Source organism: Zosterops lateralis (genome assembly GCF_965231275.1).
Source record: "Zosterops lateralis genome assembly, chromosome: 21".
Classification (NCBI taxonomy): domain Eukaryota; kingdom Metazoa; phylum Chordata; class Aves; order Passeriformes; family Zosteropidae; genus Zosterops; species Zosterops lateralis.
The window spans coordinates 682,612-700,140 of NC_139781.1; the positions used below are offsets into that span (position 1 = coordinate 682,612).

Genomic DNA, 17,529 nt, shown 5'->3' on the forward strand with positions numbered 1-17,529 from the left:
AATCACAAATTATTCACTTCAGTTTTGGGGAAATGTGGAAAAAGAATATTAGTGACCATGGGAAAGGAGAGCCTGCAGTGCAGAGGAATTTGGCAAAATGAATGCTGAGGAAGGCCACTTTAAATACCACATGGGCATAAGCTCTAGGAAGAGAAAACATCTATTTAAACTGAAGGACAACATTGGCACAAGAACAAATGAGCATAAATTGGTCATGAATAAATTTCGGATAGGAATTGGAGGCAGGTTTCCAAACAACAGAATAGCAATGTTCTGCAATTGCTTTCCAGTCAGAACAGTGAAAACAACAACAAATCCCAAGCTACTTTTAGGATGGACTTAAATGAATTTCTGAAAGGTATTATATGATGTGTTTGACTAAGAAAGCAGAGAAGTAGACTTGATGATCCAAGACGTCTAGGCAGTCCTATCTGTCTAAGCCTGTTTTTCATGACCAAATATTTCAGAGTACTTTTAAGTACTTCCTTTCCTTCATGTATTTTTTAGAGCATACTGCAGGGATTGCTAGCTAGACTGATTTAGGGAAGGCACGGAACAGTGGTGTCCAAAATACACTGAATACTCTTCAAACAAAACAAGACAAGTGTGCAGTGCCCTACAGGGCAGTGCTTGGGTGCTTAAAGAAATCCCCATTTTCTGTGGGAGGTGATGGGGACATAATTCTGCCAGGGGCAGCACCCCTTTGAGCCTCAATTCTCTCATTTTCCTTTGCTACCAAGCTTGCTGTTCTATTTTGCCTTCTCAGGCCCATGGCACAGATGAAGCAGTGTGAGACAGGATGGCAAACAAAGCTTTAGACGCACATGATGAAATGGATGAAATGTGTGACTGCACATTAGGAGAGGATCTCACAGTGAAAAGTTTTATGATTTTCTTTAGTTGAAATCTGATAAGTGGGACAATGGAACCTGCAGAATTAAATTATTCTGGCTGTTTTTCCTCTGCAGCTAATTACACACATGCTTTTTCTGAAGTCAGCTATTAATATTGAGAACAGGTTAAGAAATGGGAAAGTTGGATGAAATCCCCAAGAGCACAGGTAGTTTGGAAAATGAGAAGAAATAGGCAGCAGCAGCTTTACAGCTTGTTGCCATCCACATTAATCAGATTTGCAGTAGGCAGCAGCTACTTTATGTGCAAATACTTTAACAACTGGTTTAAAAAACCAAGCAGGATGTCTGAGTCCCCAGGTTCACGTAAAGGGGGTAATGAATACCTGCATATAATGAGATAGAAAGGCCATAAACTCTGTGGTGGGAGTTTTCAGTCTCTCTTCAGCTGAGGTTTTTGCAGCTTTCTCAGCCTCTTAGTGCCAGCCAGGGGTGCAGTCACTTGCCAGGGTCTCTCTATGGGGAAAGATGCTCTCAGCCTCCGAACTTTGCCATCAGTGACTCTGTGCAGTGCCCCATGCATGAGCTGCCCTGTGACTCTCAGGTCAGAAATGCTCATATCTCAATAGGAAAAGCTAAAGCCAGTTGGAAAAAAAAAATCCACGGAAAAACTAGATCAAAACATAAAGATATGCACTGTGAAATGGTTGAGAGAATACCCTTTGATTGGCTGGAACTTAAAAAGAGCAGCCATTATTTTTGGTATTTTTAAATTTCATTTCTCTTCCTGAACTGTGTGTATCTTAAAGCTATTTTTTTTCACCGATCCTTAACTTCAACAAGGACACAGCATCTGTGAGCACCTAGATGAGATTATTTCATTCTGCCCTGTCCTGCTGGTAAACTCAATTTAAAAACAATCAATCATCACCACAACCCCTACTTATTGCTATATTTCACTGACTGCTTGCTCACGCACACAGGTGTGGGAACACGGCTCTTCCAGGGAGGGTGGCAGCCTCATGGCAGAGATGAATTTAGCCCTGAGCTTGCTGCAGCCCCATGGAGCTGACCTGGTGGCCAGAACTGCAGGGAAACATGCTCAGTTTTTCCATGGGTGGAAAGATCTGTGGGGTGGAAATATCTGTGGGGGTACAAAGCACAATGACAGCTTGTTTGCAAACAGACCCGCACGTGCGTGAGGGAACATTCAATGGACATTAAGTGTACTGAGAAACGTCTCCAGCCACAGCAGGTGGAGAGAATTGGCTCCTTCAGACGTGGCTCTGGATTTTGGGTGCCAGCTCATGCCCCACATGAAGGCAGCAGTGGCACTGATGGCATCCAGGGACAGCTGAGGAGTCTCCTTGCTGTGCCAAGGCTGTTGGATTGTCTATGACCACCCTGACATTGACAGTGATTAAACAGCACCAAAGGCTTTAAAAACAGCCCCTGAGAGGTGAATCAGCCGGGGCTGGTGTCTGTAGGCACTGGAGCAGGGGCTGTGCTTGCACCTGCATCCTGAGGTGATGCTCTGACGGGACAAGTGACAGTGAGGGCAGCTGGTGTCCTCTAGCCTCATCCCTGGGGAGTTTAAAAACAAGAGGTTGAAAAATAATCCCTGCCTGGGTGAACAGCAGAAGAGAGAGGTGTCTGGCACAGCAGTGCCCTGTCCTTCCCTGCCAGGCCATCGTGTGCCCCAGCAGTGCCGCCCCAGCCGAGCAGGCCACATGGCCGAGGGGCCGTGAGGTGACACTCTGCCGGAGGGCTGCGAGGGCACCAGGATGTCAGAGCCTACGTAAAAGGAAAACACACAGGGGCAAAGGAAAAAAAAAAAAAAAAAAAAAAAAAAAAAAAAAACCACCACAAAAGCTCTGTGTTCGTTCCTCACTCTTCCCTCAGAGCTGTCTCACCCCGTGCCGAGGCTGCTGAGGTGTGAACACATCCTGTTTACATCTGGCACCCGGAGCCAGGGGAGGCTGAGGGAACACGGGGCTGAGGGACAGAGCTGCTGAGGGAACACGGGGCCGAGGGACAGAGCTGCTGAGGGACAGAGCTGCAGGAGAGCCGGCCCAGCATGGACACGGTGCCCGTCTACCACGGAGCCATCACCCGGGAGGCAGGGGAGAAGCTGCTGCTGGCCGCGGGCACGGACGGCAGCTACCTGCTGAGGGACAGCGAGAGCGTCCCGGGGGCCTACTGCCTCTGTGTGCTGTGAGTGAGGGGGAGTGCGGGCTGGGAGTCCGGGATGGCACGGGCTGGGAGTGAGAGCCTGGCGAGGGCTGGGAATGAGGGCCTGGCGAGGGCTGGGAGTGCGGGATGGCAGGGGCTGGGAATGAGAGCCTGGCAAGGGCTGGGAGTGCGGGATGGCAGGGGCTGGTGGGATGGCAACTGATCTCCAACATTCTGGCAAGGGACAGGAATGCGGGCAAGGGCCGTGAATGAGCGGATGGCAAGGGCCGAGAATGAGGGGACGGCAAGGGTCAGGAATGCGGAGAAGGGCCGGGAGAGCGGGGCTCCCAAGGGCTGCTCGGGTTGCAGCTGATTTCCAACATTTCCCTCCATCATACGGGCTGTCGCCTCAACAAACTGTGTTCTAATGTTACTGATGCCTTAAGTTTTAGCTTTTGTGTTTTCATATTCCTCTGCTTATATGAGTGAGACTTCTGGCTCCTTTACCATGACTTTAGGCAGAGGGGTGAAATAAGTGTTGTGGGTCCCTTGCAAAGCAAAGATGAGCTGGTTTTGCCTTGCCCACGTTTTCTACAGGCAGAAAACCATACAGGGAAAGCAGGCAGGCACATGGGAAGGATAAGCGAGGTGCCATGGAGAAATGGCAGGCTCAGGATGGTGTGCGCTGCTCTTTGTGGTGGATAACCCTCTTGCTTTCTGCCCTTGCTCTCTGGTGTGCTCACGGGTGTGCTCAGCAGCAGCCCCAGGGACCCTGTCACAGGGAAAGGTAACGTGGCCATCCAGAACAGCCTTTGCTCAGGGTGCTCTCAGCCCCACAGGCCACGAGGCTTGGAGCAAACTACCTGTAATGCACATGAAATACTGATGGTAACAAACCAGCTGATAATGTTTCACCAAATACAGAGAGATCTGATGGGATGGCCTGTCAGAGAGGGTAAAGATTTCCCTGGGAGAGCTGGGGGACTTTATATTTATAAGACCTCATTTTAATGAGGAAACTTAATTACCCTGCTGTTGGCAAAATTCTTGGAAGTCCTGGTGACACTGTACTGTGGCGTCAGAAGAACAAAGATGACACTTCTGCCTTACTTCAGTAGGAGAAGGAACACTAGAGAAAACCCTTTTAGGTCCAGCATGAAATTAGTGAACAGAGGGAACTCAGGTACCTGGCAAAAAACCACAAGAGGAAGAAGGGTCCCAAGTGAGGTTTTCACCAAATCCCTTGAATACATTTCTGACAATATGTAATTAAGCCCTGGGTGAGCATCATCATCTTCCTGTTATAGACCAGTAAATGGAGAGGTGCAAGAAGGTTATAGACAATCCAAAAATGCACAGTCCTCAGGGAAAATCTTTGTGGCAGAGCATGTATCTTTTCTTCTCTCATGGAATCAGGTGAACCAAGTTAGGTGCTCCTGCTAACAAATACCTCAACAGCAAGCTGAAAAATGGGAAATAAGAAGCATCTTGAGTTAAATGAAAATGAAATAGACACAGTAAGAGGTAGGGAGTGCTGTGATTCCTGAGATGGGAATAGGCAATAAAAGCAGAATCTCTTTTAAATAACTATCAGAGGAAATGGGGATATATCACCCTTACATGCAGAAGTCATTCAGTGCAGGTGAAACACTAAGGCATCAGAGAAAGGGTAGGAAGAATGTCACAATGCTGAATAAGATAGAGAATACTAGAATTAGTCCACCATCAGCCTAAATCAGGATGTACGTAGTTAGCTCTTTCAGCTGTACACAATCAGTTGGGATGTTTTGTATATTAATAGTAATTTATACCCTTTGAAAGAAATTTCATGAATGAAATAAAATATGGAAAATGAAAATAGGAAGAAATTAAAGCATTTCTAACTGTGAAGCTCTGCAATCTTTGGAGGAAAAGATACTTCAGTAAAAAACAGACCAAGTTACTTCCAGAAATTATGGGACATTTGTGTCTTCATGGTATGTTGCATTAAAATACACGTACATGTATGATGAACAAAAGGGTAAAAGAAAAAAGAAAATTAATGGTGAATGTTCTGCAGATTTCTTGCAGAACATAGATCCTTAATAGTTATTCTGTAAAGGGAATTTGTAGTAGCATCTTGGATAAATCCAGATAAAATTTGAATGAAAAATGTTATGATGAGTATGAACTGATACAGAAAGAAAGGTGGATGAAGAATGGTAGAATTAGGCTTTGGTTCCAATACTTAAAATTCAATTCAAAGAATTACATAAGAAATAACAGATCTGGTAAACAGCATGTCACACAATAACTGTGGAGACAGTTTTCATAGCAGGAAAGGATCCCACACTGACATGGCAATGACAGTTTGAAGACATGTGGGCTATAAACTAGAGAAGTGCTTTGACAGGCAAAGTTTGCCAAAGCAGAGCACTTCAGTGGAGAGACTGGAGGAGCAGGAAGGGAAGGCATGAGAGATGGAGATACTGATTCAGTGGAGAATGCTAAGCCTGGCTTTGGCAAAAGAAGCCAATGGACACAAGCTGCCCAAATTCCAGTCTGAACACGGGCAGAGATGGAACAGGTGACATACATGCATGGAGCTCTGGTAAAAACTCAGGAAAATGTGCAATTGCTGCATTCACTCTGTAAGAAAAAGGAAATTAAAGAAAGAATAAGTACTCCTCTGCTTTTTAAAGTACTTTTTTCTAAATAAATAATAGAACTTATTAGGAAGAACTAAGTTATTCAGCAATTTGCATTTTGGTTCAGAATCCATGCTGAAGATCACTCTAGGAATATACAGACATATGAAGATCAGACAAAAAGATGAATTTACTAGAAGTAATGAAGTGATCTTTGAAACATGGGAAGTAAAGATGGTGAGGCATTAGATATACTGCAATAAGGATCAATATTTTGCATGTTTCCAATGAAAATTTCTACTGGGGGTGTGTCTGTTTTATACCCAGTAGTGTTTCTATTGCCCTTAGAAAACAAAAAGAGAAAAACAGTCCAGTTTTCCAAAATCAAGACATGTTCAGTCTGTCTTCTTTCCCCTGTCCCTCCACATCCCTGGAGAAGTAAAACAAACCAAAGCAAGCATAAAGCCCTGCAGCTTCCCAATTCTAACCCTTCTTAGGGTTCCTTTTTCCATCGCAGGGGACTTACAAGGCACAGTTCTGTGAAGAGAAAACAAATATTTATCAAAAGGGCAGTTAAGCATGTATTTAGATGAGAGTGGTATCACCTGCCTGAATTCACGTTAGTGGCTGCTCTGCACTTCCCGCTCCAGGTACTGTAATTGTCAAAACCTGTCATTTCACTGCATTGCTTATGCTCAAAGAATGTCTCCTTTTCCCCAGAAACTGCAAAAATTTGTAATGCCACAATCACTACCACATTTTTGGAGGTGCTCCCCCTTGAGCACCTCCAAAAAGCCGTATTTTGGCATGCTTTGAGCCTCTTAAGGCACACAATGAGGACTGCAGTGTTCATGGTCAGGCTCATTCACCTTTTGCTTTTCCAATTAAAAAGTGGAGCCCTGACCTTTAAGAAGGAGAAGAGTCAAAGACTTCACAAATCCCTTGTGACTGATGCTGATTTTACTGGGCAAGCATAAAAGAGACAGGTGGGAGCATAAAACCTGACCTATAGAGGTGGGTAACTGCAGCAGGCAGGACCCTGCTGGAGCATTCATCTAGAAAACTCTGCTTTCTCTCTTCTTTGTTTCTCCTGAGCTACTGATTTATTTCCCTTGAATGCCACTTTCCTCTTTCTGAAGCTGGGATGTGCACACAGTGTGCCTGAAAACCTTCAAAGAGACAATGAATATTTTCTTGGTGTGACTGCGGCAAAGCACAAAGGGCCCACTTGCAAAAATATTTTAAGACCACAATTAAACTACGCCTAGAAGAGTAGGAAGGCTTTGATTTGCAATTGTGTGCTCTGGGGCTCTCGCAAACAGAGGTGCTGCTTTTGGATTTTGGCAAAGATTTTAATACCAGATGCTCCCCCATGTCGGCATTGTATGAATAGCATTGTTGAATTGATAATATATACTTTAAGGATATATTAATATGTCAACAGAGGCACACAATCTTCTCGTGGAAATTTTTGGAGTTGCACTGAAAAGCAAGACTTCTGGCCCAGAAGAAATGCATATGCTTTATAAAACAGACACGTTTTACCCATAAACAAGTTAGACACTACATGCAGTACGCCAGGGCTTTAATATCAAACGTGATTGCTCCACGGAGCTTTCTTTACTGGTCTGCCTTCCTCTTTGCTCAATGCCCCATTTGACATTTTTAGCACACTCAGAAATCCCCTGTGCTCACAGCTCCTAATGAAGTCAATGGGGGACACGGGACACACTAATGGTGACTGCTGTGAGGAGCAGCCTCTTAAACCCTGCCTGAGAAATGTATAAATAAAATCCCTGAGAATGCCACAAGCCCCTTGTTCCTTTACAGATATATGAGCACACAGGCAGAAACAAGCAGCTCATGCCTGAATTGGCAAAGATAAAGCATTTGTAGTTTGGGTTTTAAAATTCATATACTTGAAAATACTGAGAATATTAGTGGTTGTTTCAGAGCTTTAAGTAAGACAAACACGACGTGCTTGTCAAACTGTGTGTTCAGATGATTTGTTTGAGGCCAGTCGCTCGTGTACTGTGCTGCATTAAATTTGTGGAGAATAATCAAAAGCTGGAATTGAAAGCTCTTTAGAGCTCTTGAAGCAACAGTAATGGCAACAGGGATAGGCTGAAGTCCTATCAGATTTTACGTGTGCTATTTTTTCTGTCACTGTAAGCACGGTGCAGAAGTTCAAGGCAACGTGCTGAAACTTTCTGATGTGGCAGATACATCAGCTGTACAGAGCCAAGGTGGAACACAGGACCACAAGGCAGCTTCAGCTTGGCATTTCCTTTCTCCTTTCCTACGTATTATTTTTGACAGAAATGGCAGAAAAATTGCATTTTTTATAACATTGCTTGTAATAATCATCATAATTTAAAATGTAATTTGAAACAAAAGAAGAAGCCCCTCAATCCAATGCTCCTGTTGCAAAAACCACACAGGCTACACCATGGTCTGGTTCTTAAACTATACTGTAAACTGAAATTCCAAGGTAAAGTCAGGTTGTAAAAGGTCAGTGTAGTTCTTGTGAAAACTGTCAGGAGATATGAATAATAATACCTGTTGGTCTTTTTTTTTTTTTTTTCTACCTCCCCCCCCACCAGGCATCAGGGTTATGTTTATACTTACAGAGTGTCCAAGACAGAAGCTGGATCCTGGAGTGCTGAGGTGTGTATTTCTCCTTTTCCTTCTGAAAATTTCTACATCCTGTTTGATATAATTATAGATTTAATGAAATATATTCAAATTATTCATGTTTCTGCCTAGTCTGATTTTCATTGATGGTAATCAATCACGAGTGCACCCATCAGTAAGATGTCTTGGTGCCAATTCTGACAGTCTAGAACTCATAAATTAATTCCCTGTTTCTTTTCAGCTGTTGCATAATGCAATAGTGCATCATTTTGCATCATTTTAAATGGCAAAAATATTGTGGTTTTATAATTTGACAAGCACGATCTGTTTCCTTCTATCCTATTACCATCAATGACAGAATAATAAATAAGTTATTTTCAATGTACAATGTTTTAATTCATTAATCCAGGTTAATCATCATTAGTGCAAAATATATAGGCTAGCCAAAACTTGATACAAAATATATTTTCCCCCATCTGACAAGAAACTGGTAATTTGAATGCAGAAAAACATCACTTGTGTGAAAAACGAGGTTCACTTTTTAGTAAATTTTAAGGAATATGTTTAATAAAATAATTAAGACAATTAGGAGATAAGAAAAAACCAAAAACGGCCGGCCTGGTGACTTGGCATTCAGCCAAGTCCACACCTTGCTTTCTCAGAGAGACTCGTTAAATACCCTTCTCGTTATATCGATATATGAAATTCCATAAACTAGTTTCCATATTCCAGGAACCGTTTTGCATGGCCCCTCCTTGGGTCCGCCTTTTTAGAGCATGCGTGTTTCGTGGCTGTGTCCTTTTTATCGCGTCCAGCTTGGGCCTTGGTCCATGCTTTCTGCGGGTGGTAGATGCTGATAGTTGGTGTTATCAGTAGCAGAGTCTTCTTTACATGTTCACTGGATGTTATCCCAACCAAACAGACAGTTTAAGCAGCTGCTACATCAACTACTCCCTTTATATCTAGTCTTACCAATAGCAGAAATAAACTTATATCCTTATATCCTTACTATGTTATTAATCATATAGCACACATCTTGCGAAAAGCCAATTTTATAATACACACATATAACAAACCCCACTCCTTCTTTTATAATTCATTTGGCTTTGAGCCATATTCCTTGTTTTCTAGCTTCCATTATTTCCTCTTATAGACACTTACTTTCCAACCAGTCACCACTGGTCCTCAATTTTTTCGCAATTTAATATTTTCCCAATTATGAATACAACTATCTAATTTGGATGGGTTATAACAGTGACTGTCGATATGGGTATGTGTAATAAGAAAGGAACCTCGGTGTCTTTTCATATAGAACTTTCAATAGTATCTGTAGCATGATTTTGCCAATATCCTATAAGGCAAAAGACAAAGAATGAGTGAAGTGACAGAAAAAGGAATAACAGAGGTCTGGTATGGCTTATACCTCCACCCTCCATGCCTATGGGGTTGCTACCCACAGCAGGAGTATATGATCTTCTTGGTGGCAAGTACAGCGGCCAACCCAGTCTTGCCCTCTATTTCCTTGTCAATTCTTTTTGTTTGTTTGTTTGTTAGTTTTCAGACAAATTGCCTTTGACTTTTTTTTTTTTTTTTTTTTTTTTAAACCGTAATTCTCTCCACTGTTCCTCAGGTATTTCCCACTCAACAGGCACTGGTAATCCCCATTTACTGGGATATATGTACACATGCATCACTAAAAGGCAGTAAAGTCTTTTAATCCAAAGGCCAGCTGCAAAGCCTTTTTAGAACTGACAATTAATTATGCTGGCCATAGCTGCACTTCGAGTAAAACTGCATCTTTAGTTCAACTATTCCATGTACTGTGACTTTTCCGCATGATCATTTTACTGAAATTAGGGTGTCATCTTCCTCTCTGGGGAATCACTTCTGATACCATTTAATTTTTGAAAGCTTCCACCTTTTTAACTGTAACTAGGATTGAGGGACAGGTTAAAAAGAAATTGAAAGAGAGAGAAAAAATCTACTAAAAAAATAACTTAAACTACAGAGAGAAAGAAAAAACAAAACAAAAAAACAACAGAAACGTCTTTTACCCCTTCTGATGTTAGAGTTTTATCATATTGAAGGTTTCTGTTGGGCCAATCCTCTGCTCAGCCTATTCTTAGGGCAGGAAGACAATGAATTCTTGCTATTCTAGAAGAATTTCCTTCACTATTTAGGAGAACTTAGAAAGGTACATACACTATAGGATTTATTTCTATCTAAGGCAAACACATTCACTCAATTTGACATGCATTGATTTGAAAGATTAGATACTCCTTAGAAACTTCGATAAGAACCCCCTTTGACAATCAACACCACCAGTTTTGTGAGCTAGGTCTCATCTGCAGCCAGCTGGAAAACTAAGAAAAAAGGCTTCCAAAACAGTTTCTGCAAAATTTATAGTAACTTATCAAGCAGGGAAATAAATGAAACTACTAAAAAAATTTTGCATATACCACAATAATATTTCCAAGCAGCAAATATCTTGTCATTCATACTATCTCTCCTTATATTCCACAAGAAAATCTGACATCTTCTTATATAAAAAAGAAAACCAAAACACCTTCAAAAGTTTCTTAACAAAGACACACAAAGAACTGCCCATAGAAAAAGAAAAAACCAAAAAAAAAACTTCTCAACCAATACCTACATCTCAACCTCTGTCTAAGAGGCTAATGACAAAGTTTTTCCACCTTATAAAGTTATATAATTAGTACCTTAAATTATTTTTGATCCACCCACTTGAAGAGCAAATCTTTATATCCCTTCTCATGACTTCTAAATAGTAGAAGAAAAATTTGCTCTTGAGAATAAACCTGACAGAACTAGATTTCTATCAGTATTTATCTGTACCTTTTTGTGGGGACAACGCTGCCAGCGTAACTGAAGAATGTCCTGTATTGGTTACAAATATCTGCATGTTTGTGTGTGTACACAAAGGAATCACAGCTACTGTATTAACTTTGACACAGTACCAGTTTAGTTGAAAACTTTTTCCTTAATTCCCACTCTGCCGGGTAGTAGTTCACCCTGTATTTTGTGAGCACTAACATATCCTCTTGGTATTTCACATAGGCGCTCTTCTCTGCCCTCCTTCTTTAAACAAAACAGATTAACAAGTAATAAAATGTCTTTAAGTTAGTATGAAAGAAGTACCTTAAACACACACAAAAATAGAAAAAATAAAAGAGGCAAAAACATATTGTTTGTTCTGTAAGATATAAAACCTAAAATAAATTAGCCAAAATGTTAGGGATATGGAGCCCATCTTCTTCTTGTGATTTTCATTTACCTGCAATATTATACAGTGGAGTGACATAAACACTTTCAAAAACCAATATTACATATTTCAATTTTAATTCCCCACACTAGAATTACTTGAAAGTCCATTTCCTTTGTAGCTGTGAAGAAACAGAGGTAGCATTTGACAGACCGGACTGATTTTTAGGTGTTATGCAGAGAAGTAAAACAGAGAAAGTCCTTTGTCCAAAACTTCCAAATTTACTTGAGTCTTTTCCAGTTCATGACCACTCAGCTCTGTTTAAAATTCAACTTTGTATCACCTGGTTTAGATGCTACAGTTCATTCTTGGGTTCTCACACCGGTCTCTTGATTTTGCTGACGTTGATTCAAAACTTGCAGCTTTAGTTTTTCAGCCATACTGCAGCTTCAGTTGCCTGTAATACCTGAAAAAGCATCTTCCCACTATGGGGTTAAAGAACTTCCTCTCCCATTTTTGCAATTGTAAAGCTATACCCTCTTAACATTAATTTCTCTTTATTTCATAATTTAAACATTATCTCATAGGGAACTTTCAGGTTCCAATCTGGGTTGCATCTAGACTCCCAACATACATTTTACTCATGGCATTTGAGCATTAATTTTGTTTAAAAAAATTCCCAATAACAAAAGATCTAATTTCATCCATAATTCCTTCTTCTTCTAATTAATTCCTTCTTATCAAACACCAGAACTCTCACAACTCTTTTGACTCCAATCTCCTGTTCCATTAAAACTATTCCTTCCTATTTCTGAGGTCACCCCCCAGCATTTGATGTCTTATAGCTATCTCTTTAGGCAATTTCAATGCACTCCCAAAAAACCAAAAACCAAACCAAACAAAAACAACTTCTAAGACCTCTAAGAATTTCCAAAATTCTCAAAAAACCTTTCAAGACCTCTAACATAAGACTCTCCAAGCTTCTGTCCCACCTTCAGGATTCCATCCAGTCACTGCCTGGTCTCCTCTCTGCCATCCAACAGCCCGAACACCACCCCCTCCCTTTTTCCCCCGAGGCACAGAAAACTCATCAGCTCAGCAGCACAGCACCATGTGCTGCATACACCATCTTTCAAAACAAAAACTCCTATTTTACTTCAGCAGTCTATATTACACATACATTCACTCAAGAACAACAATAACAACAACAATAAAAGCTCTTCAAAACTCAAATCGAGACAATTTTGGATTCTAACTAGGCTTCCTGTCTCAAAGAGAAAGTCATTCATTACAGATGTTCCCCCTCTTTCCATTCAGACATTTTAACCGTTTCAACAATTCACTTCTTTAACACAAATAAACTTCACAACAAGCACACCTCTTCAGCTGCACTTACTTCCACTTACACAAAGACAACACAAAAAGATTAGTACCCTTTTTTTAAAAAAAAAATTGTTAGTTTTTACTCATAGGTATTTGACTAACCCCCAGATGTTCTTAGATTATCACACTTTTCAAGCCTTTAGTATTCCTCAACCTGGCAGCCTTTTCCAAAGCCCAGGTGTCTTGGACCTTACACCTGCAAGCCTTTTTTGTGTTTCTATCCTCAATCTGGCAAAAACCCAAAAATACCTATATTTGGCCAAACCCTAAATGCTCTTGGGTTTTATGTAACCCTTTTAATTCAGCAGCAAGTCTAGGTGTCCTTTGCTCTCTTCCTTTAAGGGGTCGAACCCCTTTTCCTGGGACCCCGTCCCAGACCAGGGGGTTCAAATGTTTCCCCCCCCCCCCCCCAGTATCCCGTTTTCCCAGTGGATTGTATAGGAAAATTATTGGCTCCCTTCCTGAGGGTCCAACCCCTCCCTGGGACCGTCCCAGCCACCTGAGGTTTTTTACAACCCCTCTTTCCTCTGGGATCCCATCCCAATCACCCGAGGTCACATTCACACTTCTTATCTTTCACTTCACCTCTGTGCTGGCCGTTTCCCTTGCGAGATAACGAACAGCATGAGAAGCCACACCACACTCACTTCACCAGTCTGAGGTACCCAGCCAGTGTCCCATTCACACAGCACGCAGACCCCCCCTTTAACCCGCTCCCCTGAGAAATACTCACAATCATTTTCTTTCTCAGGTTCTTCGTGCACGAGGTTTTTATGGAGCAAAAATACTGCAGTTTTAGGGAGCCTTTTCCCTTTTCCTTACTTGCTTTTTTTCTTTCTCCTTGCTTGTCTCTTTGGATGTTTACCTGCAATCCCCAATTCTCACCAGGAAAAACAAAGTTTTGGGCCGCCAAAAACCCAGGCGGGGCGCCTCCCTTGCTATGGATTTCCTGGGGTTTCAGGGATGAGGTATATCCCGGACAAGTCCCCAAATTGTGAAAAACGAGGTTCACTTTTTAGTAAATTTTAAGGAATATGTTTAATAAAATAATTAAGACAATTAGGAGATAAGAAAAAACCAAAAACGGCCGGCCTGGTGACTTGGCATTCAGCCAAGTCCACACCTTGCTTTCTCAGAGAGACTCGTTAAATACCCTTCTCGTTATATCGATATATGAAATTCCATAAACTAGTTTCCATATTCCAGGAACCGTTTTGCATGGCCCCTCCTTGGGTCCGCCTTTTTAGAGCATGCGTGTTTCGTGGCTGTGTCCTTTTTATCGCGTCCAGCTTGGGCCTTGGTCCATGCTTTCTGCGGGTGGTAGATGCTGATAGTTGGTGTTATCAGTAGCAGAGTCTTCTTTACATGTTCACTGGATGTTATCCCAACCAAACAGACAGTTTAAGCAGCTGCTACATCAACTACTCCCTTTATATCTAGTCTTACCAATAGCAGAAATAAACTTATATCCTTATATCCTTACTATGTTATTAATCATATAGCACACATCTTGCGAAAAGCCAATTTTATAATACACACATATAACACTTGTAATACAGACAACATTTAGGTTGATGAAATTTGGATGTTAATCTCTATTTATTTTGGGATTTTTTTTCTTTTGGATGTACTCTGTGTATGAATTCATAATTAGCTTTCTGGTTTTATGTTAATGAACACTTATTTCAAATATTATGTAATTTCCAGACAGGCATAGTTCCTTGGCCATTACTATATCAGAAGTTATTCTGGAAGACAAAACTGATTCTAGGGGCTACCCTGAACAGATGAGGGGGTGGAAGTGACTGACATTACTGTGGAGTGGATAATTATCCCCGTGACCCTTGGGAACAGTGCCCAGTAATTATTTCTGTAAGGCATCAGGAGGCTGATGGATGTAAGAGTTGGGATTTGTGGTGCCAGGACAGGAGGAGGGTGATTGTACCCATCATGCCAGGGCAAGCACTGGCATCTCTGAAAGGATTCCAGGGTGCCAGGGACCTCCACCTGGGGAGGGACATTCCCTGACTGAGGCTGCAGCTTCTCTCAGCCCCAGGTGACACCAGCATCTGCAGTGAGGTGTTTCTGGTGCTATACAGACCGGCTAACTGTCTGGCCTGTGACCTCCACTTGTGGTCTGTGTGGCCTTTGGGCTTTCCCTGCCTGTATTTTAGGCCAACCTTATCTGAGTTTCAAACAGCACAGGTGTGCTGAAGGCCCAGGTGTCTCTGTACATCCTCTGCAGGAGAAGGTCCTGGCTACAGATCATTGTACCAACCCTTCCCTTAAGGAACAGGAACCTTTAAGTAAATGTTGCTAAGACCACGCTGGCCTCAGCTGGTCCAGGCCCAGCTCATCCCCACAGATTGTACCTCCAAGGCCAAAACACACCAGAAGCAGCTGGTCCTTCCCTGCTTCTACCTCCCTCCCTGGGGCTGGGCAGTCTCTGAGCAAGATCAGGTCACACCCATCCTTCAAGGATGATGCAGGGAATTTAAACCAGTGCTGGTGAAAGCCCAGGCAGTGTGAGGAGCCCAGCTGGTGCCAGGGAGGCTGGATTTAGCTCACAGCTGCTGGGGAAAGCAGTGTCCCTGTCCTTGTGCCTGCTGTGCTGCCAGGACCATGCTTGTCCTCCCTTGACTTTGGTGAAGAGTTATTATGAGAATGCCCTGAAGGATTTAACACAAACATTACATTTTTTATTAAAAGCACAAATGGTTTCATTCCATACTGTTTGAAAAGTTGCTAATGTAGAGAGCTAGAAAGACTGCCACTTTTAATAAATAGGTAACATTTGGCTGCTGTCTTTGTACAAGAGGTAAATGGGAATACTCAATGAACACCTAAGCCAGCACTGAATGCTCCAAGAAGGGCTTGCAAAGAGGCCATGCTGGAATTCCTTGCTGGAATTTAGTGGTGTGAGGACTCTCTCTCTGTGGTAAGCCCAGGTTGCTCTCCAGGTTTTCTCACAGGTGTTTCTAGGATGGAACTCTCTTACTGATCCAGGCTAGGGAGTGATTGGTAAGGAGCTTAAATCACTGGCTGTAGTAAGTCATGATCAGAAACAGCAAAGGGTCACTTGTAAGGCTGCCTAATTAGTGTGACAGGTGAGTGTGGGTAAATAGCGTGGGTTTCTCTCGTAGCAATTAACCAACTTTTTGTGGCCGTGTTGGTGGAAACTGCTCCGTGTAGGAAGGCTAGGACGTCCCGGGGAGGCACAGAGGTCACTGACTCCCCTGAACTGGCACAGCAGGGCTCACATCCAGGCTGGATCCTTCTCCGAGCCTGAGTGCCCAGCCCCTGTCACCTCTCCCTCTTACAGACAGCGCCCGGCGTCCACCGCAGGCTCTTTCGGAAAGTGCACAACCTCCTCTCGGCCTTCCAGAAACCCAACCAAGGCATTGTGACACCGCTGCAGAACCCCGTGGTGAGCCACGCCAAATCCAGCGGCTCCCCAGGTAGTGCTGGGGGGAGGAAACCTCGGCTGCAGCCAAGCACAGCCCTCCACTGCCGGGGATAGAGGTCTTAGATTTATTTATGTACCTGACCTGAACTGGCCAGCAGAGTGACATCGCCAAAAACGTGCCCTAACTTCGCTATTTGATTTGAAATGCTGTCACTCGGGTGCTTGTTACAGACAGGGCCTGTCAATGTGGTAACAAAATGGATTTTGAAGAAGTATTTATATAGTATTATATAGTGTGTGTATATATATATATACACGCTATATTGCTGAGTGCTACGGCAGCAATGGCTGCCTGCTCTCAGCACCACCCTCTGCACTGTCCATTTTCTTACAGTGCTCATCTGTTCATGTATTTGTGATTATTTCTCCTAGGGAGGAATGAAGGCTATGACTTCCACCTGCAGCCATCATGAGGATGACTCCCTAAGTGTGACATAACCTCATCTTCCAGCATCCCCTCCAATCCGTGCTTTAGAACAGAATGATTTATATGATAGTAAATACAACTCTGTGAGTTTTCTTGTAACATTTGCAGAAATGTGTATTTCTTAGAATTTATCGCTCAAGATGTAGAAATTTCAGAATACTTTGAACTTAGGGTGGGATATTTTTTGATTTTGTTTTGGTTTTTCCCAAGAGAGGATTAAGAAACATGAACTGTTAAACTCTTTGTCTTTTTTCCCCCCTTTGTACTGTCAAGTAAAAATATTTTTCAATATCAGTTCTTAATTAATAATTAGTTATCAGTTTTACACTGCTTAACTTTGGATTCTTCCTCGCTTTGTTCTGGTTGGCATTTCTGCAGAATTGGGCAAGTCCCCTTTTATACCTCAGGAGAATTGTTTACATTGGAGTGTCCTTGCTTTGGGTGGGCTGTGTGTTTGTCATTCACAAAGATCTTCCAGATGTGTCACCACGAGGATCCCCATAACTCACTGCCCATCAAACCATCTGCTCTGATGGGAGAGATGAAGTATTTGTTTTTTCTGTGCTGTAAAGCTTTTTGCATGCCTGTCTTTTGTTATGAGTATGAAGGGATGAAGTGTGCTCGAACAGCTGAGTAGCTTCTTGTGATTGTATTTTGTGTAATTTCATCTAGCAAATCTGTTAATGTTCTTGTTAAAGAAATCAGACTGTGTTGAAATCTTTGATAGGTAATAAAGCACTGCATTT

At 42.3% G+C, this 17,529-nt stretch overlaps 1 protein-coding gene across 2 annotated transcripts; it reads left to right on the forward strand.

Annotated features, from left to right (window-relative positions):
- Positions 1 to 2,494: 2,494 nt before the first annotated feature.
- On the forward strand, positions 2,495 to 17,529 carry SH2D1A (SH2 domain containing 1A). 2 transcript variants are annotated; one of them, XM_083876557.1, is made up of 4 exons: positions 2,495 to 3,065; positions 8,254 to 8,317; positions 16,213 to 16,348; positions 16,729 to 17,529. In XM_083876557.1, the coding sequence occupies exons 1-4, from the start codon at positions 2,929 to 2,931 to the stop codon at positions 16,767 to 16,769; spliced, it is 378 nt and encodes a 125-aa protein (XP_083732683.1). In that variant the 5' UTR covers positions 2,495 to 2,928; the 3' UTR covers positions 16,770 to 17,529. The 2 variants fall into 2 exon arrangements, with proteins under 2 accessions (XP_083732683.1, XP_083732684.1); XM_083876558.1 differs by having other exon boundaries at positions 16,213 to 16,317.